General features: G+C 47.0%; 1 protein-coding gene across 1 annotated transcript; it reads left to right on the top strand.

Moving 5' to 3' along the window:
• The first annotated feature begins 300 nt into the window (after positions 1-300).
• LOC135216058 (X-ray repair cross-complementing protein 6-like) lies at positions 301-26,786 on the top strand. Its single transcript, XM_064251036.1, has 4 exons — positions 301-436; positions 16,927-17,118; positions 18,210-18,411; positions 26,594-26,786. The coding sequence occupies exons 1-3, from the start codon at positions 427-429 to the stop codon at positions 18,308-18,310; spliced, it is 303 nt and encodes a 100-aa protein (XP_064107106.1). The 5' UTR covers positions 301-426; the 3' UTR covers positions 18,311-18,411; positions 26,594-26,786.

Raw genomic sequence — 26,786 nt, 5'->3', positions numbered from 1 at the left:
ACTTCCTATTGTTAAAGGACCTCAGGTTTTGTATAGTTAGGAAAAATGTAATTTTCGACAAATTGTCATTTTACTAGCCCTCATAATTGCCAGCAAATGCAATGTTGAATTTCATAGCATCTTGAAATTCAACATTGCAGTTGCTGGCAATTATGAGAAATTCACCATTGCAGTTGTTGGCACTTATTAGATGACCCGAATTAACCTTTGCTGTAAATATATAAAAAAATTTGTTTTTTGGGTCATTCCCCTTCATTTTTTAATGACATTCATATTTTTTAATTAATAAAACCATTTGCAGGATGAAGTTCGCAACCTGAGCAGTGTTTATCCTCCAGGCATTGAACTTATTGGATTCAAGCCACTCAGCTTCATCAAGCCATATTTTCATGTCAAACCTGCAATTTTGTTTATGTTGATGAGAAAATGATTGAAGGTATGAGTTTTCTATTATTCTAAAACTGTATTTATTTGAGATGAATCTTACCTACTGTTAAATTTAGCTATATCTCCCCGCCGATTAGGCAAGTCGGCATTCAAACGAAAAAAACGGATGACTGTCTAGTTTACCTGTTTTCCACCAGGTGTGTTTCAAACGTTTTAGCTCGTCAGAATTTTCCTTGCCGCCATTGCGGCTAGGCAATTGATTGTTGGTATTCTATGAAGTTTGGCTGTTTTACACCTGTTTGCGGTATTGTAATTTCATTTCCTAGATATCTTCCACCGGAAGTAAAACCAATAACATCAGGCTATGTAGGAATGTTTTGGTGTAACCAGGATGGTGAAATTGTAAGTTGATCAGCATTCCTTTGTACTGGCAAGGGTACAGAGGGGATTTTGGAACTACTAGATGTGAAGAATGTAGGGAATTGTTCAGAGAAATTTATGCTGAATATGTGAGTATAGGAAAGACTGGAACTAATAGATTGCAAAAGCAATTGGTTAGATTAGGACTTAAACCTGTCAGGCTATCCCTACTCGGACTAGGCTTTTAGTAGGCTAGTATTGACTTCCATTGTAGCTCTGCTTCTGCTCCCCATTCGGTTCAGGAAAAGCGTAATGAGAAGTTAGAACATTTTAACCTATTTTCAGTTCTATATTAATTTGAACTTAGTTCGTGATGGGAACATTCCGAATCCCTCCATGTGCACTCATTTTCGCGTTCCGTGTTAGAATTAAGGTTTTGGTGCCCTCGTCTGTAGGTAGCCCGAGCCTAGGACTGCCCTGCGACGGTTGGAAACGTCCGCTGCCAGGGAACCGGGTCGGTTCTCGGGACAATGGGATTCTGTGCCCTCCAATACCTACTTCGCCCTTTCATGGTCTGAATCTCGTTTTAAGTGTTCGCCAAAGGACCGTTAAAGAATTCACATAAGGACTGTTCGGTAAGCGTTAATGCTCGCTCCATAGGGTGCATTCTGTCGTCTTCAACTCCTAGTTTTAGGTGTTAGCATGCATAGGCTTAATAATATATGATAAAGGTATAGACATTTGTTCCGACACGGCATACAAACCTTCGGTCCTTTTACAATAGGAAGGTACTAGCGGCAGCTGGATAGGTCGTAAGCTTTCGAACAAGGGGTTCGGTAGTTAACTGCTTGTCCGACAGGCGCGCGCGCGCGACTGGTAGGTAAACAAATCACTTTTGCTTTCGGCCTGCTGGCGTGTGGATGTGTATCATCGCTCTCTGCCCGCTTCATCGTCGTTGCTTTCGCATGATTGTGTTTTTCTTTTTCTATTTATCTAGTGAAACTGAATTGTAAGTACAATCATTTCATATTTATTTCCATTGAATTCAATTGTGAATTAAAAGGATCTTGGTTTCACCACGCCCTCCGATTACCCGAGTGCCGGACTGAAGGGCGTAAGTGCGGGAATTCATTTTCCCAGAAATGATCCTCGTATTGTGTATGCTCGGTGCCGAGGGCGGGAGCGCTCGCTCCGAGCGTATATTTGGGTTGGAAATGTGTAGATGAAAATCGTAAGTAAGTGCTCTTTTCATTTATATTTTTTTGACCTGTATGCCCGTTGCCGAGCGAATGCGCTCGGCACGGAAACTTATTCAGTATGGAAGTGGAATCGCAAGTACAGTATTCTTTTTCATTTTCATATATTATTTTGATTGTAGCAATACTCATTTTGGATCAGTTTTTTCCGAGCTTACCCGGAAATTGATCCTTTCCCCACCCCCTTTTTATTTTGAATGAAGTGAAATCGCAAGTGCAGTTCTTTTTCATTTTCATTTTTATTGAGATTGCATTGTTTACTGGGATCAATGTTTCCGCTATTTCCCGGGAATTGATCCTTCCCCTTTTTATTTGTATGAAGTGAAATCGCAAGCGCAGTATTCTTTTTCTTTTTCATAAACTCATTTTCATATATTTTTTGATTGCATCAATTCATTATGGATCAAGGTTTCCATAAACCTTGATCCATAAAGGTAAGAATGGATCCTTTTACCCTTGCGCTCGGTACCGAGGTGCGCAAATGCGCTCGATCCGAGCCCTTTTTCATTGTGAAGTGAATCGTAATGCAAGATGCATTTTCATTTATTCCTTATTATTGATTGCATCAATATTTATTTGGTTCAAGTTCCGCTCAGTCAGGGAATTGATCCTTATGCCCTTGCATTCGGGCCGATGGCACGATTGCTCTCGGGCTCTTATATTGTTGTTGGGTACATGGGTACTGTGCTCCACAGATGGCCCTTCCCCTTGGGGGGGGGGAGGTTATCGGCATTCTTCTCCCTCGCCCGATCCGTTCGAGCGCGGGGGAGGGCGCTCGGTGCCCGATGTACAATTGTATTAGGGGTCTTCCACTCGTTCGGAGAGGGCTCACCCCCCCGCGCGAGGGGACTTCCCCCCCACTAATCGCTACTACTGTTATTTCCGCAGGTGCTACTGCCACGAGGGTGGACCTTGGTGAGGTATGGGCGTCCTTCCATTTGCAGGGCGTGCTAGTATCCAGGGGCTGCGGTTCTATGTCTGGGCCTACTGCGGTCACCCATGAGTGGTGACCACGCAACCAGGTGACGACGTCCCTCCTCACCTGGTGTACTCGCCTCACGTGGTAACAGTCTTGCCTACAGCCGCTGTGAAGTGCCGTTCGCCGTACCGAAAGAGGGGGCGTGCCGCGCCGCTCGTGGTTTGCCGCGCTGCAGCGACCACACTTCCGCTGCCCTTCCCTAAGAGTGGCCTCGCGCTCCCCTGGACCTGCCGCCGGTACCCCCGGGATGTTGCTGGCTGCTGCTCCACTTCCTGTGTTTCCGGCGCTGCCTGCCGTACCTGCCGATTCTGGGCTGACTGTCCATGCAGTTGCTGCGCTGGCTGTCCCTGCCGTTGCTGCGCTGGCTGTCCCTGCCGTTGCTGCGCTGGCTGTCCCTACCGATGCTGTGCTGGCTGTGCCTGCTGTTCCTGAGATGCCCATACCTGCTGATGTCGTCCCTGTTCGTGGTGGTACTACCCCAGACTTTGGTCGGTCTGTACAGGTGCGTCGGGGTCCGGGCCCTGTGGCTTCGGCTACAGCAGCCCCGGCTCCGCCCTGGATAGCAGCTCTACGTCTGTCCTGAGGAAGCTGACGAAGAAGAGAGGTTGCTTGCCTTCCTCCTCCTAAGAAGTCTCCCTCGGGAGCTTCTCGCGAGAAGGTCGGCAAGGGAACGTCGGTCACCTCGGTGGACGGGAGGGTTCCTTCCGCTGGTCCTCCTGCTCCTTCGGGAGCGGGGCCCGTCTCTTCTTCCGCAAGGAAGAAGACTACGGGGACCAGAGGGGTACCGGCTAACACCGGTACTTCCTCGCCTGGTGTCAGTGGTTCTGCCACTGCATCAGGGTCCCGTCTCGGCCTCTCCGTTCGCGGGAGGTACCGAGTGTACGGTCGCCTTACCAGCGACCGTGCAGCCAGGAACCAGACCTCTGAGTCCGCTCAGCGTCAGGTTCACGGCACGGGGCGGAAGACTGGTGACAGCCGCTCATGCGACTCTCACCAGACCCAGCTCTCACTCTCGCGGCGAACAGCTGGCTACCCGGTACGTGACGGTCCACGACCGACCACGGGCTGAGGCTGGGAAGGAGGTCCTCCCGTTCGCCGGTGCCAGCCACGGCTGGAACCAGCGAAGTGACGTGCCGTGAGGACAGCACCGGTCTCACTGTGACAGTGGAGCCTGCAGGTCGCCTGACCATCGCTCTCACAGAAAAGCGACCGGGTACGGCAACCAGCACCAGCTCTTCTGACCACTCGAGATCGGGGCCGCTGTGCTCAGTCCAGCCGTTCTCCACAGCGAGACGGTTCGACCAGCCTGCAGCTCGATCGCCACCGCGGGTTGACGATCGCCTGCAGCCCTCCCCCAAGCCTGCTGGTTCTGCCAGCGAGCGGAAGGAGTGGGAGGCGGCAGGTCTGCCTTCTCCCCGTAACCTTCAACCTTCCTCGGGTTACACCGGGAGGAAGCCAGGTATTGAGGAGTGAATTCGTGAGGGGTGCGCCCCTCATGATCCCACCACGACGCCCTACGTGCCAGGCACGGTTCTTGGACCGGCCAGGACGTATGCGCAAGTGGATGGGGAGACCGAGAGGGCTGTCGCTGTTTCCCCCTTCTTAGGAGGAAGGTTCTCGGAATATGCTCTTGTTCGAAGGGCTTAACGGTCCCACTCTGCAAGATGCTGTGACTTCCGAGATCCAGAGGAACTTTGCCGAGGTTATGGCGCTGATTCGTCAGCACAATGACCTTGGGGAAGGATCGCCGGCTCCCACCAGCAGAGCCACGTCTCGGCTCGAGTCGTTTTGGGGCCCGAGAGGGAACCCAAATCGACGGTGGGTCTGCCGCGATCGGAGCTTGCCGACTGTGTTGAACCAGGTAGTCTCTCGTCTCCGGACAAGAAGGCTCTCTCAGTTCTGGACGGTCGAACAAGCTACTTCACCTCCTCTACTGCGACAGAGGCGTTTCTACGTGTCTTCGGACACCGTATTTAAATACCCCTTCGGTCCTCCTGAGGTTTCGACCTCGACGAGGACTGGAATGAGTCGGAGCGGTATCGGCTCTCTCCTGTCAGGTGTCGATCAGCCCCACCCAGACGACGTTCACAGTGGCGGCAGACACTTACCTACAGTATGAGTTCGTAACCCTCCTCGGGAAAACGTTTTCTCCTGACGATACGTTTTCCCAGGCTCTGAGAGGCCATCGCCGTAAGGCGATGGCTGCTCCTTTTCTTATCCAACTGCTAGTTCCGCTGGGAAGGCGAGCCAGTATCCAATTCCTCCCCCATTCCCTCTCTCCTTACGGCTACGAGGGAAAGGGGAGGGATCCTACAGAGATTTCTCTGTAAGATCCCACGTTAGGGGCTGCGCTAAATAACGGGGGGGACCTTCCGGGTCCTACCTGACGTAACACCGGGCATTGAGGAGGGCCTGCCCCTTTCTCGATTTCTACGGGAATCGAGAGGACCACCAGCCGATATCGTTTGACGAATTCGGTGGGGGGTTTCGCAGAGTGCTTAGAATTCTACGGAATTTCTAGCGCACTCAGAGTGTTCGAGTTTTTTACGATCTCCAAACACTTAGGCGAGACCACGGTCCAAAGTGAGCGAGAATCCCCGATAATTGTTACACGATAATCGGGAACCTCGCTTATGCTCGAATTCCTGTAATTTCTAGCATTGGTAAGAAGACTGCTGCTGAAAGAAGAGTATCTCACAGTAGGCGCTTAACCTGGAATAGAGAAGAACGGACGGGAACTTCCAGTTTGGCTTGAACTATCGTCTTCGGTATTCTGTTCACCATTGAAGCTTTCCTTTGGGAAAGACTTCTCCTTCACTCTCTTGACTAGAGAACGAAGGCGGTCGATCTCCAATCCTTATTCTCATTCCTCGAGGGGAAAAGATTTTAGGATGGAGGTCGTCGTACAGAAACCGACAAAATATACATACGTATATTACCCTCGCGACATGATTCTTTTAACAGTTGAATTGTCCGTGGGGTAGGCGCATACCGTAGTTAACTCTACGGTTTGTGACCGAGACGAATTGTATCTTAATTGAACTGCAACTCGGGGTTGCCTGCAACCTCCCAGCAGTTATCAGTTTCGATTTTAGATACTTGGTATTGTCATGACAACACCAAATCAGCTTTTGTATTTACCGAAATCCGTTTCGGTTTAAATATAATTGCTCGATCGTATATTTTAGCTCGATGGTTCTAGCCGAACGCATTCCTTCGTGGAATAATGGATTACCTGGCAACTCAGGATGACGAGTCACCGGGAGCTACTGCGTATTGAACTGCCTGATAGCGGCTCAGTATCAGCTAGGTCTCGGAGATGCACGGTCGGTTACGTCTCTCTCTCCCCTGGTTGGATTGACTACCGTACCTGTATCTCTGCCCAACAATCATGGACTTAGGTCTCTGATTAACGGGGATTCTCGCAATAATGAAGGACCATCTACTGCTGTGACGCTCGATTTCATCGCCTTCGACATTGCGAGAATTTTCAACAGAGATATCTCTTGGACTCTTTCATCTTTCTGTTTACCGCACGGTAACAGAAGTCTGTACTAGTCAACCGCTGCATCGCACTGCGATAATGCGAATGGATTTTTTGCAGACATCTGAGTTTGTCTTCAAAATAGCTCGTATTCGTAGGTGTGTCAATTTCATTGCTCGCCCCGAATTAACATATGATCAGAAGACATCGCCTACTCTCCGACCTGACAGCTCTACTTCCAAATGTTTCAGCCCATGAGAAGCAGTTCTTCAGGCAGTAGTTCCCTGTCTTCATTACTGGAAGCGCTCCGCTTTTATTGTGCAACTACGATCCTCACCGGACAGCAATGAATAGCGGTTAGCGTTCTCAGTCTTTGTAGCACAGGTTCAGAATCTTGAGAATCCTTCTCTCGGTTCAGCTGTGAAGACGTAGGTTGCATTTTCTGTACACCTTCGTCTTCAACGTCACATAGTGTTTGTTTCTCCTTACCCGAGAATCAACTATACTATGAGATATCTTGCCATCAAGGACCTCGGTCTCTAGAAGGCAATTGACTTTCGCCTGTTGGGCACATGCCTTAAGAGAGTCATCACCTTGCCTTCTGGCATCGGTGACGAACAAATTATTTGTTTTAGTCTCTTGGCATAACCCTTTTAAGGCGAAGGTCACGTGACTTGCTCGGGTGCTTGGACAACTTGCCTCCTACCGAACGCAGTCAGTAGGCAGCTGTCAGAGCGCCCAAGTCTGTTACGAACTTCGCTGTGGACTTAGTTCGGTTGTTCCATAACAATCTTTTCTTCGTCCTAACGCTTGTCACAGTACCCATACCATCGACACCCACCATTGAGTGTCGGTGTCCTATCCACTACCGAGAACAACAACTTCGCTGCAGACGGATAGACCAGTATGGGTACAGGACATCACCGAAGTCGAGAAGAGGGATAGGTCATACGACCATTCCCTTCTTTTCCTCTGAGTAATTGCATGACTTTTCCTGCGAAGTCAAGCATCCAGGGGATGGGGATTCGTGACGCTCGATTTCGTACCGAATTCGTAGCGAAGACTCTGAACCCTTCGGTTCCTGACGATCGGTTAGAGTCCTTCACAATCCCCTCCCTAATGGACTTCACCGCCTTCGATGTGAAGGAGATGCTGCTTTGTCCTGTGAAAGCGCGACCGCGCTTTCTGAAGAAACTCGACATCCCAGGCTGAGTGTTGAAGACTCTTCGTCAGCACCAAGATGACCTAGAAGTACACTCCCTCGAGTTACACAAGAACTTCTCCGTGGCGCAGGTACTGAAGGCAGGGGTCTGGTACAACCAGACCACTGGCACCCTCCTTCTACCTTTTGGATATTGCCCACAGGTCCTTGGATCGTTTTCCTTAGGACCCGTGGTGGCTGCTCAACACGTTGTCTAGCTAACCCAGACCCTAGCAGGCTGAACAGCATCGAGTCCTGGTGTGACTGTAAGAATAGATAAAAGTGAATGAGAGAGTGACTGGCTTCTCTTCCTATCTTTTTCTACCCCTCTACCTGTGGGTAGAGGGATACGGTCATCACCTTGCTGGATAAGGACGAGATGCCGGTGAGCTACTCGACAGAGCCCCATCCTATCCCTTTCACTAGGGATGGGAGCGAATATCCACCACTTCCTCCTACAAGAAGTGGATGCCAACAAGAGACAAACCATAACGTTATGTTGCCTCTTGCAAATAGGAAACGTTGTTCTTGTTTGCTGGTACGAAGAGATACGCTTGCCTCTCTCTTAGTACTTGGTCCAGAGGTCTGACCATTGATCCTGCGGTGCACACCCCGATCAATCGGACAGAGGCTTGGATCCCTCCCTCGCTCTTACGACCAGGGAGGCATTCCAAGGTTGGGCGAACACCAGTCTGTTCACAAAAGACTCAGATTCCTCCCACCAAGAAGTGAGTCTTCCTATTGTAAAAGGACCGAAGGTTTGTATGCCGTGTCGGAACAAATGACAATTTGTCCAAAATTGCATTTTTTTCCTAACTATACAAACCTGAGGTCCTTTTACACATAGCCCCACCTCATGCCACCCCTCACTCTGCAGTTTTTGCTTGGGCCAAAAGCAAAAGTGATTTGTTTCCCACCTCCCAGTCGCGCGCAGCGCCTGTCGGACAAGCAGTTAACTACCGAACCCCTTGTTCGAAAGCTTACGACCTATCCAGCTGCCGCTAGTACCTTCCTATTGTAAAAGGACCTCAGTTTGTATAGTTAGGAAAAATGCAATTTTGGACAAATTGTCATTTTATTGAGATGATATGTATCTGTAGCGAGTTTTTTACATGTGTAGATAATGTCAACTCGGTCGACTGTTTATCTCTCATGTTTTGGTTATTCTAACTTCTTGTATGCTAGCATACTTTTTTCTTCGTAATGTTTGTGTCTGTTCTTTGTGCTTCCTCTTCAGCTATCGGCAAATCTCTTACTACTGCCTCGATTAGTGTTTCTCTTTCAAGTCTACACTGTCTGTAGTATCTAAAGTTCTCACAGAGTTAGATATTCTAGCTTCAGAGATTTCTAGGCTTAGTTTTCATATAGGAAGTGCTTTTCAGGTATGTACGATCGCTTTCGGACGACGCGGGAGTGTTGTAACTCCTCTTCCACCGCCTCCCTCTGTCGACTCATGCGGACCAGGTTCCCAGATGTACGATAATTATCGTACGAGTACGATAATTTGACCCTCTGTACGATAAACAATTATTAATCAAAATACGATAATTTGAAGAGATTTGGTACGATAATTTGGTCTGATACATCTGGGAACCCTGCTGTGGACATTGTTGACTCGTGTGATTCGTGTGAACGCAGTTGACTCGTGCCGAGTGCAGACTTGGCCGAGTCCCCGAGTCGCTTAAACTGTCTTGCTCTCATTGAGTCGTGGTGGATTCGATACAGCACTCAGCTGCTGTCACCTCATTATCGACAAGTGTCGCTTTTTGTCGCCAGGGGTTGCGGAGAAAGAGCAATCCTTTAAGCTTTGTTTACCTCCTGTCGGCAGCTGTCCCTCCTCTGTCGCCCGCTGACAGAAGAAGAGTTTGAATGGAGTTTGGAGGAACTCGTTTGCCCCGGTCGGCGTTTGTTGCCACCACTACGCCTTGCTGTATCCTCATTTTTGTTGAGGATAGAGGGCCACATAGAGAATATATCTTAATTGTCTTAGCGTATTTTGGAGTGCTTAGCGTATTTTGGCGCGCACTAAATATTGGAGAAGAGAACCAACGCTTTCTCCAATATGAGAGCATTTCAAAACTTTTCTCGTCCTCTGACACGATCTCCCTTTGTGTCTGCCTTGGCTTGTCGTCTTGTCTTTTAAAGTTGCGGAGAGCCGAAGGCAGCCTTTTGCTGTACAACACTAATTGGTCCTTTAACCATCTTTAATAGGAGGTTCGCTTTCTTTCTCTTTCCTGTGGGGTAATGAACTTGAGACCGACAGACATGCTGATGGATTTTCAGTCTAACTTGAGTTATTAACCATTTTATTTTATCTATGGTGTCTTGTCTCTGCGACTTCTTAGAGAGGTGGAGACGCCAACCCAGCGGTAGGTTTTAGCGAGGAAACAAATAACTCATTTCTGATGCTGCAGGGTAATGTCATGCTTATACTCACTCTTGTTTGGAAGAAGTGAGAACACTTTCTCTTCCTGTCTGATTATGCAGCTCAGGATTATCTATTGGTAGTCTTATTTTATACCTTTCGGGGATTAAGTGCAGATTCAGGTTCTGGGATATGGACAGTTGCAACCTCCTAAGATGCATGGAGGGACTTGGGACCAGTATGTTATATGGTGGAGACGACGAAGGGCAGTTGTGATTCTTTTTGGTTGTCCTCCACTGGTTTAATCTCCCTCTTATAGCTTCCCTTTTCTTCAGCAGAGATATTTCATAAGTCTCTTTTAGTAGGAGATTGTATATAGAGGGAATGATGGTCCAAGGGTAATTCTTTAGGAAGACACCCATAAGTAATTGGAGATATTCTTGGACATTTGGAGACTGAATAACAGTAAGTGTCTGCTCATATGCTTGTTGGTTTTCTAGCATGGTTTTAGTGCCTTTCCAAAGAATGGTTCAGACTTGTGGTACACATGCAGAATGTATTCACTTGCCATACATCCACAGTCATGCAAGTTCCTTCAAGAGGTTTTTTTACCGGAAGGTATTGCTGTTCTGTCAACTTTGTTTGGGTTAGTGTGCAGCCCTCTATAAGTTTATGTCAGGGACTTTTTGCCCATTGGTAGATGGTGTCGACTTTAGGAGCTAGACACTTCTATTGAATCAGTGATTCAAGTTAGCCCACTCTGTCAACAGTATTCCAAAGGTCCAAGGACCTGTTGCTTCTTCTGGCCCAATTTCTATGCATTATATTGTTAATTCCTTTATAAACCCCATTCTTATCTTGTGATGGGGGGATGATATTTAATTATGCATGCTTGTTGGTCAAGATGAATAGGCATGTGCTGCTTGAAGATTTTAGACATGAAAGAAACTTCCTTTATGGTAAGGGCTTTTCCTCAGTAGGAAACATGGCCTCATGGGTTATTTTAAGATAATCATGCTCAATTAATGTACAGTTTCAGCGTAAGAATTGCGACTTACAAATAACTTTCATTAAATTTGTAAGTAATCCAGAACCAACTTTGGCTCCAGGACTGTAGGAGGGACACTGTAACCAGGAATCATCCATTTGGTTCTTTCCTCTGTCATGCAACACAGAGTTTAAACTAGTGTCATTACACTTTCATGCAACATAGAATGGTCAAACTACACCTGGTAAAACTTTTTTAGAATGCCAGGGCAGTGGAAAGACATCAGGATCCTTACCAGTTTTATTCCCGGTCAGAAACAAAGTCATTGTGGGAAGTTTGCTGCTTTGAGTGAAATGAAACATATTGGTTTGATCATCCATTTTGTGGAAGGACGGTGTTTTAGCAATTGTGGATTCAGGAAGAACAACTGCCTACAAGGGCCTTGACATCCGTAAGTTTGGCCCTTGGTGTGGATTTAAGGAACACTCATTTAGCTTCCTAGCATGAGATGAACAGGGACATCCGAATGATTACTACTACTTTGTTGGCCCTCAGGCTTGAGCGGTGGATGTTTCCTTAAATTTTGCCTAATTCAGACTCATAGGCCTGCCCCTTGTATCTACTCTGAATTCTATTGAGAAATTTCATGTTCAAGAATTGCTTAGTCTCCTGTTGAGCCCGTGTCCGACTGGACGTATTTACGTCGACTTACAAAAGTTTTTTTTAAAATTCGCGGAAAAATACTTATAGGCCTACCAGCCTAAAACTTTTGAATCACGCGCCTTGGGGGATGCTGGGAGTTTCACGGATCAAGGTGTTTGTTTTGTTTACAATCGCTTAAGCAGCCGCGCAAGCGCGAATTTCTTTCTTGCCGCACTAAAAAAGTATCTGTGACACATCTCGGAAATTATTTCGTCACTTTGACATAATTTTTGTACCATTGTAGATTAGCCGTTACATGAAGTATTATATATGAAAATGTGTGCATTTTTATGTAGAATACAACAATAAAATACTCATGATTGTAGCTTTTATCAGTTTTGAGATATTTTCATATAAATAACGATAATTGCCAAAATTTCAACCTTCGGTCAACTTTGACTCTACGAAATGGTCGAAAACGCAATTGTAAGCTAAAACGCTTATATTCTAGTATATTCAATCATTTACCTTAATTTTGCAACTAATTGGAAAGTCGTCTAGCACAATATTTCGATTTATGGTGAATTTATGAAAAAACTTTTTCCTTACGTCGGCGCGGTAACTCTTCCGAAAAAAATCATACATGCGATTGTGGTAATGTTTGCACCATTTTAAAATTAGCCGTTATATAAAGTTTTATATATGGAAATGTGTGCAATTTCATGCAATACAACTAAAAAACAACCCATGGTTGTAGCTTTTTATCAGTTTTGAGATATTTTCATATAAATAATGATAATTGCCAAAATTTCACCCCTTCGGTCAACTTTGACTCTACCGAAATGGTCGAAAAGCGCAATTGTAAACTAAAACGCTTATATTCTAGTAATATTCAAGCATTTCCTTAATTTTGCAACAAATTGGAAGTCTCTAGCACAATATTCGATTTATGGTGAATTTATGAAAAAAATAACATTTTCTTTACGTCCGCCGGTAACTCTTCCTAAAAAATCATACGTGCGATTGTGGTAATGTTTGCACCATTTTAAATTAGCTGTTACATAAAGTTTTTTTATATGAAAATGTGCGCAATTTCATGTAGAATACACAATAATTGAAGGTTGTAGCTTTTCTCATTTTTGAAATAGTATTTGCATATAAATCACGTAAATAGAAAAAAAACCACGTTCGGTCAACTTTGACTCTACCGAAATGGTCGAAAAACGCAATTGTAAGCTAAAACTCTTACAGTCTAGTAATATTCAGTCATTTATCTTCATCTTGAAACAAATTCGAAGTCTCTAGCAAAATATTTAGATTTATGGTGAATTTAAAAAAAAATCTTTCCTTCCCTCCGCGCGCGGATTCTCCGCCACAAATCTCCGAAATACGTACGTCCCATTCTCGGGAATATTTGTTTACGTCCGCGTGTTACGAATTCTTGCATTATTTTGTGATAATATTTTCTCTGTGTTGCTTTTATCGTTTTACAATGTGTTATATACCAAAATGATTGCAATTTAGTGTACATTACAAACGAAAAAAAGTAACTTGGTTACCTTTTAACCGTTTTGCGCACAGCACGATTTGAATACAATTTATATGAAATTTGATTAGTTTTGGGCTATCATATATCGCATTATTTATATATGATAATGATAATTTTTTTCGATTTCTGATGGTTGCATACTAAACTTCAGGCAATGACAAAAAAAGGAGCCAAAATTGAACTCTTAATCTTGAAAACTAAGCGCGCTGTGATTTTTTGAAAAAAATATTTTTTCCGCCTCCGCGCTCACTCCGAAACCCTCCGGCACACGGAGACAAATTTTATTTACCGCTCCGGCGTAAGAGGGTTAATTTAAAACTGCCATGGCCTGGGGTCAGAAGCAGTGGTCTGTGTGTTGCTGAGGGTACCATTCTGGAGGAATTTTCAGCATTGGGAACCTTGTAGACATCAATGTTTTCTCTAGGAGATGAGACTTTTCACTGTCTACTTCCAAAGTTATCGTTCCATACGTACTTTCCTCGTATTGCATCAAATACTTTTAGATCTTGCTGAGGACCAGCACTGTAAGGTGTAGAGATTGAAGCCCCTTCACCTCTATATCGTACTCTCTCTGGAGTTTTTAGATGCGGGTCTAAAACTTTATCTGAATTTACTGTAAAAACCTTCTAGTTTAGCAGTGGTTAATAAGTAAATTTACTGTCAGCACCCTTCTTTAAGCTGGTGTAAAGGGAATGCTATTTTAGCTTTCTGCCTTAGAGCTGAGGGTGATGTTAAGGCTATGCTTTACAGTTCCCTGTAAGAATTCCAATTTAACCCCTTGGGGGGGGGGGGGGGTGGGGGGGGGGGGAAAGAGGAAACTTCTCTATCCTGTTGGGCATTTAAATTTAAAGGTTAAACCTAGAACCTTTTTTTATCATATTTTTAGAGGAGACCTTGAACATCTTTGTCAAAGGTAAACGCTGGAAGAGGCAAGTTAACCTTTGGTTTTGTGGTTTTAAGAAAAATAGAGGTTGTGGTCAAGGTTAGCCTGGAAGAGGCAAAAATCAGCCTTTTGTTTTTGTGGTTTTTATAAAACCTAGCTGCCTTTGCCAATGGTTAAGCTTGAAGGCAAAGTTAACTTTTTGTTTTGTGGTTTTAGAAAACCTAGAATGTACCTGTGAAGGTTAAGTCTGGAAGAGGCAAAGTTAACCTTTTGTGTTGTGATTTTTAGAAACTTATAATGCCTTTGCCAATGGTTAAACTTCAAGGCAAAGTTAACTTTTTTTTTGTGGTTTTAGAAAACCTAGAATGTTTTTGTGAAGGTTAAGCTTGGAAGAGGCAAAGTTAACCTTTTTTAGTATTTTAGAAACTTTGTCAAGGAACACAAGGTCCTCTGTGACATATGGATAGGCTAGTGCATGCAAACTAGCTCCATATCTTCTACCTTATTGAAGTTAAACATTCATAATGTGAGCAGCAGTTGCAACTTCATTTAGTGTTAAGTCAATTTGTCGCTCCAGAATAGGATTGATGTGTCACAGTAGAAGTACAATTCAGTTTTTGCCTGATCACTACCTTAAGTATACAGAATTGTGTTTGAAAACAGTAAAGCCCTTAATCCACTACTAGTAGTGGGTAGTCTTTTCCTGAACCGAAAAAGAGCAATTCTTTAGGCTCTTTTGTTTGAATCCCTCCCGGGTTTTATATTTTATGGGAGCGTGAAGGTACAAATTTTGTATAGGAGCGTACCTTTATATTGTAAAAGTATTCATTTTAAGTGACTGTCGTCTGATAGGGCTTTTGGACCCAGGCACAGGGGTCCCTCATACCGCTTGTGTTTCATGCTGGCTGAATCGAAGTGGTTTTCTCCGCAAGGCTGCTCTTTGCTGCATACATATGAGAGCCTTGCTCCCTGAATGGAATCCAACTCTGGTGGTAGTAAAATCCACCAAGGATTCCAGATCAGATGAGAATGTTTTGGGTTTCGTATAAAAAACCTTTAGCTCGAATGGCTGAGCGGAATTTTGTCTAGCTGCACTACCCATCATCCTGTTCTGAATGTGGGAATCGGCTAAATTTAACAGTAGGTAAGATTAATCTCAAGTTCAAGTATAAATTTTCAAATTTTCAAGAAAATTTAAAATTTATTTTTGGATACTTACCTGACTTTAACGTTAAAAGTAGGCCCACCCAGCCTCGCCCGCAACATAGTGGGCTGTCAAGGAGAATTCTGACGAGCTAAAAAACATTCAAACCACACCTGGTGGAGAACAGGTAAACTAGACAGTCTTCCGGGCAGCCATTCGATTTTTTTGTTTGAATGCTGACTCGCCTAATTGGTGGGGAAGATATAGCTAAATTTAACAGTAGCCAAGTATCCAAATAATAAATTTCATTATGAAAATTTATATAATTTCAGTATGTGTAACTTACTTGTAGATAAGGTGCTAGGTGGTTGGTTGCTGACTGTTCTAAGGAACAGCACATGTTTTTGCGTATGATAATAAGGTTGTTTTTGAACAAGACAGGATTTTATCCCTCAGTCAGTTTTTTATTTTTTGTGTGGAAGTTGTGTTCTTATGTTCTATTTGTTTGCCTTGTTAATAAATTTGATGAAAGCTATTTAGTGGATGTTGGTTAAAATGAGAGGCTGCATTTATTAGATTACTCCATGTGATTAATTCTTCTTTGATAAAGCTTGGATGCTTTTTCACCCCTGAAACAACACCAAATCCTTCAATACCCATCAAAAATATGTCTGCATAGGGGTCAGAATTATTTTTGTCATTATCAATAGTACAGTTGTAGATATCACCATTTTACTCAGTATACTAGAACCTTGAACCAAATTATATTGTTAAGGGCGTGTGGGTGTTGCATATATTGTAAGGAGTATAATTATGTACTACTTGACATTCTTGTGTCATAGGGCTTTCCCCAGTGTTAGTTATACATATAATTAGTTGTTCTATGTAGTCTTGTCCTTGTCCTTATGTACACAATATGTATTGTGCGAAGCTCAGTGAGCATTTGTAGATTTGACAGCTTTATGAGCCTTGGCAGTGATCTATAGTTTGAGGAGCTAAAGTCCAGGCTTTAGTTAACTAGAGTATAACACACAAATTCTTTTAACTACCACTGTATAATCCTTAAGTGGTATGGACAGGCAGGAATATGTTATTTCTCCTTAAATTTCAGAAAATGTAGTTGTTTCTTGTGAAAAAGTAAACACATGATCAATTATCCTAATATTATCCTTCAAATCATGAGTTGTATTTGTGAAATATGATAACTTTAGAAGAGGATAACTTCTGATAATGAGTGGCCCTACTTAACATATTGTATATGCTTTGGGTTTCAGATTTTCTAAAGGTACTTTCATCCATCAAGTACATTATGTTATATAAAGTCTTGATCATTGAAATCCTTGTAGTTACACATGTATATGATATCAAATTATTGTTAAGGATCTTTTGCTTTTAAAATTTGGTAGATTGTCACTCTTCCTCTTGTGTTTTAGGTGTAAACATATATTTTAAGATTTTCTTAGGTTTTACTTTTAGCTTTGCTTAATTTTGTAGATTATTCTAGTTTTTAGCTTATCATGTGAAACTATTGAACTACATTATTCAGTCTTGGTCTTTTGGCATGTACTATTTTGTTATTCCCTAAAGACTGCCATTTCTTTGGGACTCATTCGAGGATAACTTAGGTCTAGCAGGTTGTCTGGTCCTTGCAAGGTAATTGTGTAATCCTTTATCTTTTGTCATAATAGGTAGCAAGAAGATGTTTGCAGCTTTGTTAGAGAGATGTCTACATAGAAAAGTGGCTCCAATAGTACGTTTTATTCCACGAAAGAATGCATCAGTCTCATGGGCAGCGCTTATTCCACAAGCAGAAGAATTAGATGGGAGCAATTGTCAAGTTGTTCCTCCAGGGTTTATTGCATGCCATCTCCCATTTGCAGGTATGATTTTAAGTTTATCCTGTAGCATTAATTGTATTTATTCTGCATAACATCATTGCCACTAAGCCGTGTGATGCAAAGAGCTTTGGTGAAATTCTGGCACTCATTTTTTATTCTCTTCCCCACAAGTCCTCCTCCACTCATCCTTCATCCTATAGGAGGCACATTTAGTCTTCCCAGGGGTTGTGCAAGGACATTTCCAAGCCATCTCCATTTCCCTTTTATCATTATCTCATTTACATATGGAAGTTTGGTATTTTCACTCTTGGTATCAGAATTGAGAACCCTGAAGCTAGGGTTTGATTAATGCAACATGTATTTGCCTTAGGTTAGACTGAAGAACAAGACCTACCTGTTTTATTTTTGCCAATTTTGTTTGTTTACTTGTGGAAAGATGATGTCAATGTATGAGTTAAGCTATTCTTAAGAGGAAGATGAATTTTTATCGATATCTGGCCATTGATACAAACACATAATGATACCAGTTATACGTGTCACAAGGGACGCAGCCACTACGTCTATTTTTTGTTTTTGGTTTGGTACCAGTACTGATAATAATACTGCCTAAGTAGAATTGTAGCTTTATTGTACATTGCATTATCAACTTTTCAGTCTTATTGGTAATGGAGTTTGGGTAAGCCCAACTTCATTGATAACTCACTCATTTAACCAGTTCAACCAGTTTTCAAGTCTTTTCACCTAGTATTGATGAATGAAAATGCATAAATGGGCTGAGAAACCTTTTTTTTTTAAAGTATTTTCCAGAAATTGTAAATATATTTATATTTTAGTAGAAAAGAGGAATATCTGATTGAATCATTCATGTGTTACTGTTTCATTTTATGGGTATGTGTATACTAATTTTCATCATCTTGTATTACCTCATGCATCCACAGATTAGTATTGTCACAAATTCACAGATGGGAAATATGTCACAGTAGGAATTTTCTTTTAATTCCACAGATTGAGAAATGACAGCATTTATATGAGAGTAATATTCAACTTAAAATGGAGTGTAATTCTATTTAGTGTATGTGAGTTACAGTTATATATTTTGGAAGGTACTTTTGCATTTTTTTTTTTTATTGCAGACGATTTTCGCAATATTGAGATGGAGAATATGACTCGTGCTACTCCAGATCAAGTTGATGCAGCAAAGGCAGTCATCACAAAAACTGCACTTCACATATAATCCTGAAGGCTTTGATAATCCAAGCCTTCAAACTCACTGGCGTAACATTGAGGCTCTAGCACTGAATAGGTCTGAATTGGAACCTGTTTCAGATCACACAGGTAATGCAATTATGGAAATTTTTTTGCATGCAAGTTGTCATAATACTTCAAGTGACAATGAAATGGCTTTTTATTTTAGTACGGTAGAATTTGGTGTTTTCAGTTACAAAAAAATCAACTGTTATTTTACACATAAACTTTGCATTAAATCATTTAGTTTAACACTGCAATTATGTTAGTATTTTCAAGAAGTGCAAGAATATGTTTAAGGTACCATTTGCAGTAGGGGCTATTCATCTTCAGAACATCCATATACTGTATAGGATCTGTAGTATTGTAACTGTTGATATTTGTGTACCATTTACGAATACATGTACCTCTTAAACAATTATGATTTTAATAATTTCTACTTACACTATTTGTATTTGGGAAGTTTCCTGAATGTTTGTAAAGTTGATAATTCAATTGTTCCGACACGGCATACAAACCTTCGGTCCTTTACAATAGGAAGGTACTAGCGGCAGCTGGATAGGTCGTAAGCTTTCGAACAAGGGGTTCGGTAGTTAACTGCTTGTCCGACAGGCGCGCGTTGGACGCGTTCGACTGGGAGGTAAACAAACCACTTTTGCTTTCGGCCTCACAGTGGATGGACGTGTGTCGTTCTCTCTGCCCGCTGCTCGTCGTTTGCTTTCTAATTTGGTTGTAATTGTGTATGAAAGAGTATTGTAAGTACAATTATTCTCTCTTTACATATTAATTACGGCTTCAGTGAATAATGATGGAATCTCCTCGCCTCGCTACCCCAAGGAGACTTTGCCCGGGTATCGAAGGGCGCAAATGCGGGAAGTTTAGATCATTCCCGGAGATTGACCCTCATATTTTGTGTGCTCGGTGTCGGGGGCGCGAATGCACCCGGGCCGAGCCCTGTGATGTGTGTAATGACTGGTCAGGCGCAAGCGAGTGACTTTTGTATGAGGGCAGGAAGAAGCGAAGGCCTGCAAAGGAGTCGTCGGAAAGCTCTCCCGCGACTCCTTTGGTGACGGACACTTCGTCTTCTTTCCTGCCGAACCCAGCGTCAACTTCCACGTCTCGCGCCTTCCCCTTCGGGGGGGGTGTCTAGGTCCTTCTCCTCTCCTGACGTTGGTCGAGTGGTGGAGGAGGGCGCTAGATACCCTGACGTAGAGTTGTATTCTGGGTCCTCTATCCGCTCGTCTTCGCGCGAGCGGGTAGAGGATCCTCCTAATCACCCGACTTTTGCCTCCTCAGGTGCGGTTGCCGTGAAGGATGACCTCGGACAGGTGTGGGCATCGTTGGGGCTGCAGGGCGTGCCGAGTGTCCAGGGGCTGCTCTATCATCTGGCTGGCTCCGTGGCGGTTACTCATGCAACGGTCACAACCACCACCACGACCCTGACAACACCCGGCTACGCGTCACCTCCTCACCTGGTGTACACCCAGCACGCGGTCTCTGTGACACCCACAACATCGGTGCAGGGGCCAGTCGCCGTAACTCGGGGGAGTGTGATGCCGCCACCTGGGTTTGCCGTGTTGCCACGACCGGACTTCATGTGCCCGAAGAGCTCGCCCCTGGACCTCCCACCGGTGCCGATGATGTCTGTGCCGCTGGTTCGACCATCTGTACCACCCACACAGCCTGCCGTACCTGCCGTGACCACCGCTGCTGTTCCTGTTCCTGCTCCTGCCGTCTCGACTGCCGTTCCTGTGATGCTCGCACCTGCTGATGTTGTTCCTGTTCCTGGCGCCGCTGCTCCCGATGCTGGTCTGTTCGGACAGGTACGTCCGGGCCCTGTTGCTTCGGCAACAGCAGCCCCGGCTCCGTCCTGGATGACAGACCTGACGTCGGTCCTGAGGAGGTTGACGAAGAAGAAGAAGAAGAGGAGGAAGGTGTCGTCGTCGTCTTCATCGTCTTCTTCGTCGTCGTCGTCGTCTGCCGCCTTCCCCTCTTCCCCTTCTTCTTCTAAGGCTCCCCCGCCTAAGAAGAAGAAGGTCGCCTCCCCCCCCCCTAAGAAGTCTCCTTCGGGAGCTTCTAAGGGCCCGTCTCGCTCTGGTGAGACGGGGGGTTCTTCCGCTGGTCGCCCTGCTCCTTCGGGAGCAGGACCCGTCTCTTCTCCCGCAAGGAAGAAGACTACGGGGACCAGAGGGGTGCCGGCTAACACCGGCACTTCCTCACCTGCTGTTAGTGGTTCGGCCACGGCAGCAGGATCCGGCTCGGCCGCTCGTTCGCGAGAGGTACCGAGTGTACGGTCGCCTACCAGCGACCGTGCAGCCAGGAACCAGACCTCTGAGTCCGCTCAGCGTCAGGTTCACGGCACGGAGCGGAAGACTGGTGACAGCCGCATCACCGCGACTCTCACCGACCAGCTCTCGCTCTCACGGCGAGCGGCTGGCTACCCGGGCGGTACGTGACGGTCCATGACCGGCCCACGGGATGAGGCTGGGAAGAGGTCCCCAACCCCCCCGTTCGCCGGCACCAGCCACGGCTGGTACCGCGAACTGACGCACCGTGAGGATACGCACCGGTTCTCACCGTGACAGTGGAGCGCGCCGGTCGCCTGACCGTCGCTCTCACAGAGAGCGATCGGGTACGGCGACCAGCACCAGCTCCTCTGACACACGAGACCGGGGCCGCTGTTCTCGGTCCAGCCGTTCTCCACAGCGAGACGGCTCGACTAGGTCTGCAGCTCGATCGCCACCGCGGGTTGGCGATCGCCTGCAGTCCTCCAAGCCCGCTGGTTCTGCCAGTGAGCGAGGAGAGAGCGTCAGGTCTGCCTCTCCCATACCTTCAACCTCCTCGGGTTACACCGGGAGGGGCGAGGTATTGAGGAGTGATCGTGAGGGGTGCGCCCCTAGGATCCGCCACGTCGTCGTACGTACAGGCTCGGTTCTCGGACCAGCCAGGTCGTACGCACAGGTGGTTGGAGGAGACCGAGAGGGGGCTGTCGCTGCTCCTCTCCTTGAGGGAGGAGGGTCTCGGGAGGTACTCCTGTTCGAGGGACTGGACGGTCCGACTCCACAGGATGCTATCACGCCCGAGATCCAGAGGAACTTTGCCGAGGTTATTGCGCTGATATTCGTCAGCACAACGACCTCGGGGAAGGATCGCCGCTCCCACCATCCGAGCCCACGTCCCGGCTCGAGTCGTTCTGGGGCCCGAAGAGGGAACCCAGACCGACGGTGGGTTTGCCGCGTTCCGAAAAAAAAGCTTTGCGGACTCAGTGGTTGGGACCAGGTTGAATCGCTTGTCTCCGGACAAGACGGTTCGCTCAAGTCTGGCAGGTCGAGCAAGCTGCTTCCACCTCCTCTGCTACGACAGCGGCGGTTTTACGTGCCATCTGAAGACCCGATGCCGCCCAAACAGGATGAACCCTGGAGTTAGCTAGGCTGACTCCGGGTGTGTCTCTGCAACAGCTCCTGTCCGAGAACCTGTGGTTCTCGCAGCAAGAGGCACTCGGCCTGGAATCTACCGCCATGGCAGCTTTCCAGGCCGTCTCCTGGCTAGATCTGTGGTCCCTCACAGTATCTAAGGTCGCAGCCAACTCCGGGGGAATTTCTCCCGAAGATGACTCGGCCTTCAGGAGAGTTTGCCAGTCTGGGGGAAGAGCCATCTCCTTCCTTGCCCACCAGACGGCTTGGAACCTGTGGGCCAACCTGGTTCTCCGACGAAGGGACGCTGTCCTTACTCGGGTTTCCAGGGCGGCCGGGCGTGAAGCGGCGTTGGGGCTTCGAAACGGACCTCTACGGAGTTCCACGTCTCTCTTCCCAGGAGAGATGGTGGACGCTGCGGTGGACAGACGGCGCACTGAGGACAGTGACCGTCTGGTTCACCAGGCAGTCTCGAAGGCTTCTGGGCAGCCTCGGACTGCGGCCAAGTCTAAGAGCTCGGCTAGCGCTTCCTCGGCTGCTAAGACGGTTGCTGCGTCGAAGCCCCGAGGAATGACTCTGTCTTCTTCGACTTCTAGCAAGGGGGGCCGTAACCAGCCCTCCTCCCAGCCCTCCTCATCCCTCGTGGAGGCTCTGGGAAGAAGTCGAAGAAAGGGGGGAAACGCTAGGGACGGCGTTCCCCCTCACCTGCTGCCGGAAGTGGGGGGGTGCCTGGCCAGCCATTGGGCAACTTGGCAGCGCTACGGCGCCGAGACCTGGATTGTAGATGTCCTTCGGGAGGGATATCTATTACCCTTCGAATCTCGGCCACCCCTCACCTCCAACCCGGTCCAACAGCAGTCGTACGTTCCAGGGTCATCGAAGGACGTAGCACTCAGACAGGAGATCAAGACCATGCTGAGCAAGAGAGCTGTAGAGATCGTCACGGATCAGTCACCGGGCTTTTACAGTCGACGCTTCCTGGTGGAAAAGTCTACGGAGGCTGCGCCCGTGATAGATCTCTCTCCCCTGAACCGGTTTGTTCGCCAGACCCGGTTCACGATGGAGACGGCACGCTCAGTGCTCGACTCCATCAGGGAGAACGATTTCATGCTTTCAGTGGACTTGAAGGATGCGTATTTTCAAATACCCATTCAGCAGTCCTCCAGAAAGTACCTCCGCTTCATCCTCGACGGGACGGTGTACCAGTTCAGGGCACTGTGCTTCGGTCTCTCAACCGCCCCACATGTGTTCACTGCGAGTGTTCACTCTGGTGTCTGCTTGGGCCCATTCGCACGGGATACGTCTGATGAGGTATCTCGACGATTGGTTAGTCCTGGCGAGCTCCCGCTCGCAGTTGCTACAGGACAGGGATCGACTGCTCGAGTTCTGTCGCGATCTGGGGATCGTTGTGAACTTCGAGAAGTCCGATCTCGAGCCCAAGCAGAGGATGAAGTACCTGGGTATGCTGATCGACACGGTAGCAGGGCGAGTCCTTCCCCGCAGACTCCGCGGATCAGCAGATTCAGGGAGGCAGCCAACCAGTTCCTGGTCTCGGCAGGAACAGGTAGCTCAGCGATGGCAAGTCGTGATCGGACACCTGTCGTCACTCGAGAAGTTAGTCCCTCACGGCGTCTTCACCTGCGGTCTCTTCAGTGGAGGCTAAAGGAGAGTTGGTCACAGGCGACGGATCCCCCAAGCTTTCCAGTGTCGCTGACACAGGAGGTGAGGCAGGACCTAGCCTGGTGGCTCGACGACAGGAACCTCTTAAGAGGAGTGCCTCTGCGCACTCTCCCCCCCGGACATGCAGCTGTTCTCAGACGCATCGACCGAGGGATGGGGTCTGCACACCTGGAGGAGTTGCTGACTTCAGGAGTGTGGGACGAGAACGACAAGCACCTTCACATCAATGTTCTGGAACTCAAGGCAGCGTTCCTCGCTCTCCAAGAGTTTTCAGGACCGCTTGATGGGACACTCAGTGGTGTTGATGTGCGACAACACCACGGTGGTGGCTTACGTCAACAAACAGGGGGGCCTAGTGTCTCTCCCGTTGTACCAGTTGACTCGGCAGGTGCACGAGTGGGCTCAGGCACACTCAATAGAGCTGTCGGCACGCTACATTCCAGGGAAGAGGAATGTAGTAGCGACACGCTCAGCCGTCGGGATCAGGTGATAGGGACCGAATGGTCTCTACACCAGGACGTGGCGGAAAGGCTCTTCGACCTGTTGGGGCGACCAGTCGTGGATCTGTTTGCCACCCGGCACAACAGGAAGCTCCAGGTGTTCTTCTCGGCCGTGCCGGACCCATGGGCAGCTGCAGAGGACGCTCTTCAACACCCGTGGGACAACCTCTTCGCCTATGCCTTTCCCCCGTTCAGCCTGATTCGCAAGGTGATCAGTCGAGTGGTCACCCCGAATCTCAGGAGTGATCCTGGTGGCTCCCAAATGGCCACAGGCCATTTGGTATCCGGACCTGCTGGCTCTTCTCGCAGGAGAACCGAGAGAGATTCCCCCTTGGCACAACCTTCTCCCGCCCATCAGCACGTCGAGCGGTACCACCGAGCAGTCCAGTCCCTACGTCTTCACGGCTGGCTGTTATCCACCATCTCTTGCGAACGAGAGGCTTTTCTCGTAGCGCAGCAACAGAGATGGCTGGGAACGTCCGTCAGTCCTCTGCAGCTGTGTACCAGGGGAAGTGGGCCGTCTTCTGTGGTTGGTGTCGTAGACGGGGTCTATCTCCTCTCAGAGCCACTCTTCAGCAGGTAGCGGATTTCCTCTTTTCTTTTTTCTTCGCCAGAGAAGCTCCTCTCAGTCCCCACAGTTAAAGGATACAGAGCCGCCTTGGGCCGCTCGTCCTGAAACTGAGGGGGTTGGACATCTCGAACTCGTTCGAGATCTCCTTGCTTATGAGGAGCTTCGAAAGGTGGGCTTGCCCACCCAGGGAACTCAGGCCCCCTGCGTGGGACGTGACTCTCGTCCTTAGGAGTCTGACTCGAACACCGTTCGAGCCAACTCCGAGAGTCGTCAGACAGGGATCTGACCCTCAAGACCCTCTTCTTGCTGGCCCTGGCATCGGCGAAGAGAGTAGGGGAAACTTCATGGTCTTTCCTATGATGTACGACACTCCAGGGGATGGGGATCCGTGACGCTCGATTTCGTCCCGAACTTCGTTGCGAAGACTCAGAAACCTTCAGTCCCTGATGACAGGTTCGAGTCATTCACGATTCCCTCCCTATTGGACTTCACCGATAATGATGCGGATGAGATGCTGCTTTGTCCTGTGAGGGCGCTACGGCGCTATCTGAAGAGAACTCGACACCTCAGGCCTGAGTGTCGAACGCCTCTTTCGTTAGCACCGGGGTCACCAAGAAAGAAGTATCCAAGAACACTCTTTCATTCTGGCTGCGTGAGGTCATCAGGAGGGCGTATGAGGCTGATGGTAGTGACGACATCCGTACGTCCCGTCCGAGAGCTCACGAAGTCAGAAGTATTGGCCCCTCGTTGGCGTTTCGCAAGAACTTCTCCGTGGCGCAGGTCCTGAAGGCAGGGGTCTGGTCTAACCAGACTACCTTTACGTCCTTCTACCTTCGGGATATTGCCCACAGGTCCTTGGATACCTTTTCCTTGGGACCCGTGTGGCTGCTCAACAAGTTGTGTAGCTAACCCAGACCCTCGCAGGCTGAACAGCATCGAGTCCTGGTGTGACTGTGTGGATGGATGTGTGAGTGAGTGAGTGACTGGCTCTCTCTTCCCGTCTTTTTCCCTTCCCCTCTACCTGCGGGCGAGGGCCATGGTCGTCACTACTACTGGATGAGGACGAGATGCAGGTGAGCTATATGACAGAGCCCCATCCTATCCCTTTCACTAGGGATAGGAGCAGAATATCCACCACTTTCCTTCTCAAGGGGGGGAAGTGGATGCCTACAAGAGTCAAACCCATTGACTTTATATTTGCTCCTGTACAGGAACAAGTTCTTGCATTGCTGGTACGAAGAGATACGCATGCCTCTCTCTTAGTACTCGGTCCAGAGGTCTGACCATTGATCCTGCGGTGCACACCCCGATCAATCGGACAGAGGCTTGGATCCCTCCCTCGCTCTTACGACCAGGGAGGCTTCCAAGGTTGGGCGAACACCAGTCTGTTCACAAAAGACTCAGATTCCACCCACCAAGAAGTGAGTCTTCCTATTGTAAAAGGACCGAAGGTATTTGTATGCCGTGTCGGAACAAATGACAATTTGTCCAAAATTGCATTTTTTTCCTAACTATACAAACCTGAGGTCCGTTTTTACACATAGCCCCACCTCATGCCACCCCTCACTCTGCAGTTTTGTTTTTGCTTGGGCCAAAGCAAAAGTGATTTGTTTACCTCCCAGTCGCGCGCAGCGCGCGCCTGTCGGACAAGCAGTTAACTACCGCGAACCCCTTGTTCGAAAAGCTTACGACCTATCCAGCTGCCGCTAGTACCTTCCTATTGTAAAAGGACCTCAGGTTTGTATAGTTAGGAAAAATGCAATTTTGGACAAATTGTCATATTTCCATCTTCATAAGCTGAAAATTCTTTAGTAGTATAAGGAATTTTTTTTTAAAGAACAAATCCTTTGCTGAGCTCTTTAATTTAAGACTTTGCCTGCAGAACTCTCTGCCTAACATGTTTCATCCATTCTCTCTGGTCTCTCTCTTCTCACATACTGGTCTGTCATTGTCTTTACCTTAGCTCTAGTTTACATCCTTCATTCATGAAGGAATCCTTTTGGCAAAGCTCATTTAGTCTAGAAATTTGTCATAGTACATTCATGAAACTATTGCATTAATACTATATAGTAATAATAATGTAAGTGTTTGATTTGACTACATTTCAGTTCCTCCCAATGATCGAATTCTCAAGAAAGCGGGTAAACTACTAGATGAACTTCGGGACTTAGTGTATCCACCACCCTCTTATGATCCCACTAACCCTCCAAAGAAAAGGCCAACAGCATCATCTACTCCTGCACCAAAGAAACCAAAAATTGACCCAAAAAGTATGAGTGTAGAAGACTTGGCAAAAGAAGG

This window comes from Macrobrachium nipponense, chromosome 6, assembly GCF_015104395.2.
Source record: "Macrobrachium nipponense isolate FS-2020 chromosome 6, ASM1510439v2, whole genome shotgun sequence".
Taxonomy (NCBI): domain Eukaryota; kingdom Metazoa; phylum Arthropoda; class Malacostraca; order Decapoda; family Palaemonidae; genus Macrobrachium; species Macrobrachium nipponense.
The sequence above is the reverse complement of the archived record's forward strand: the minus strand, read 5'-3'. Positions and strand labels throughout refer to the sequence as shown.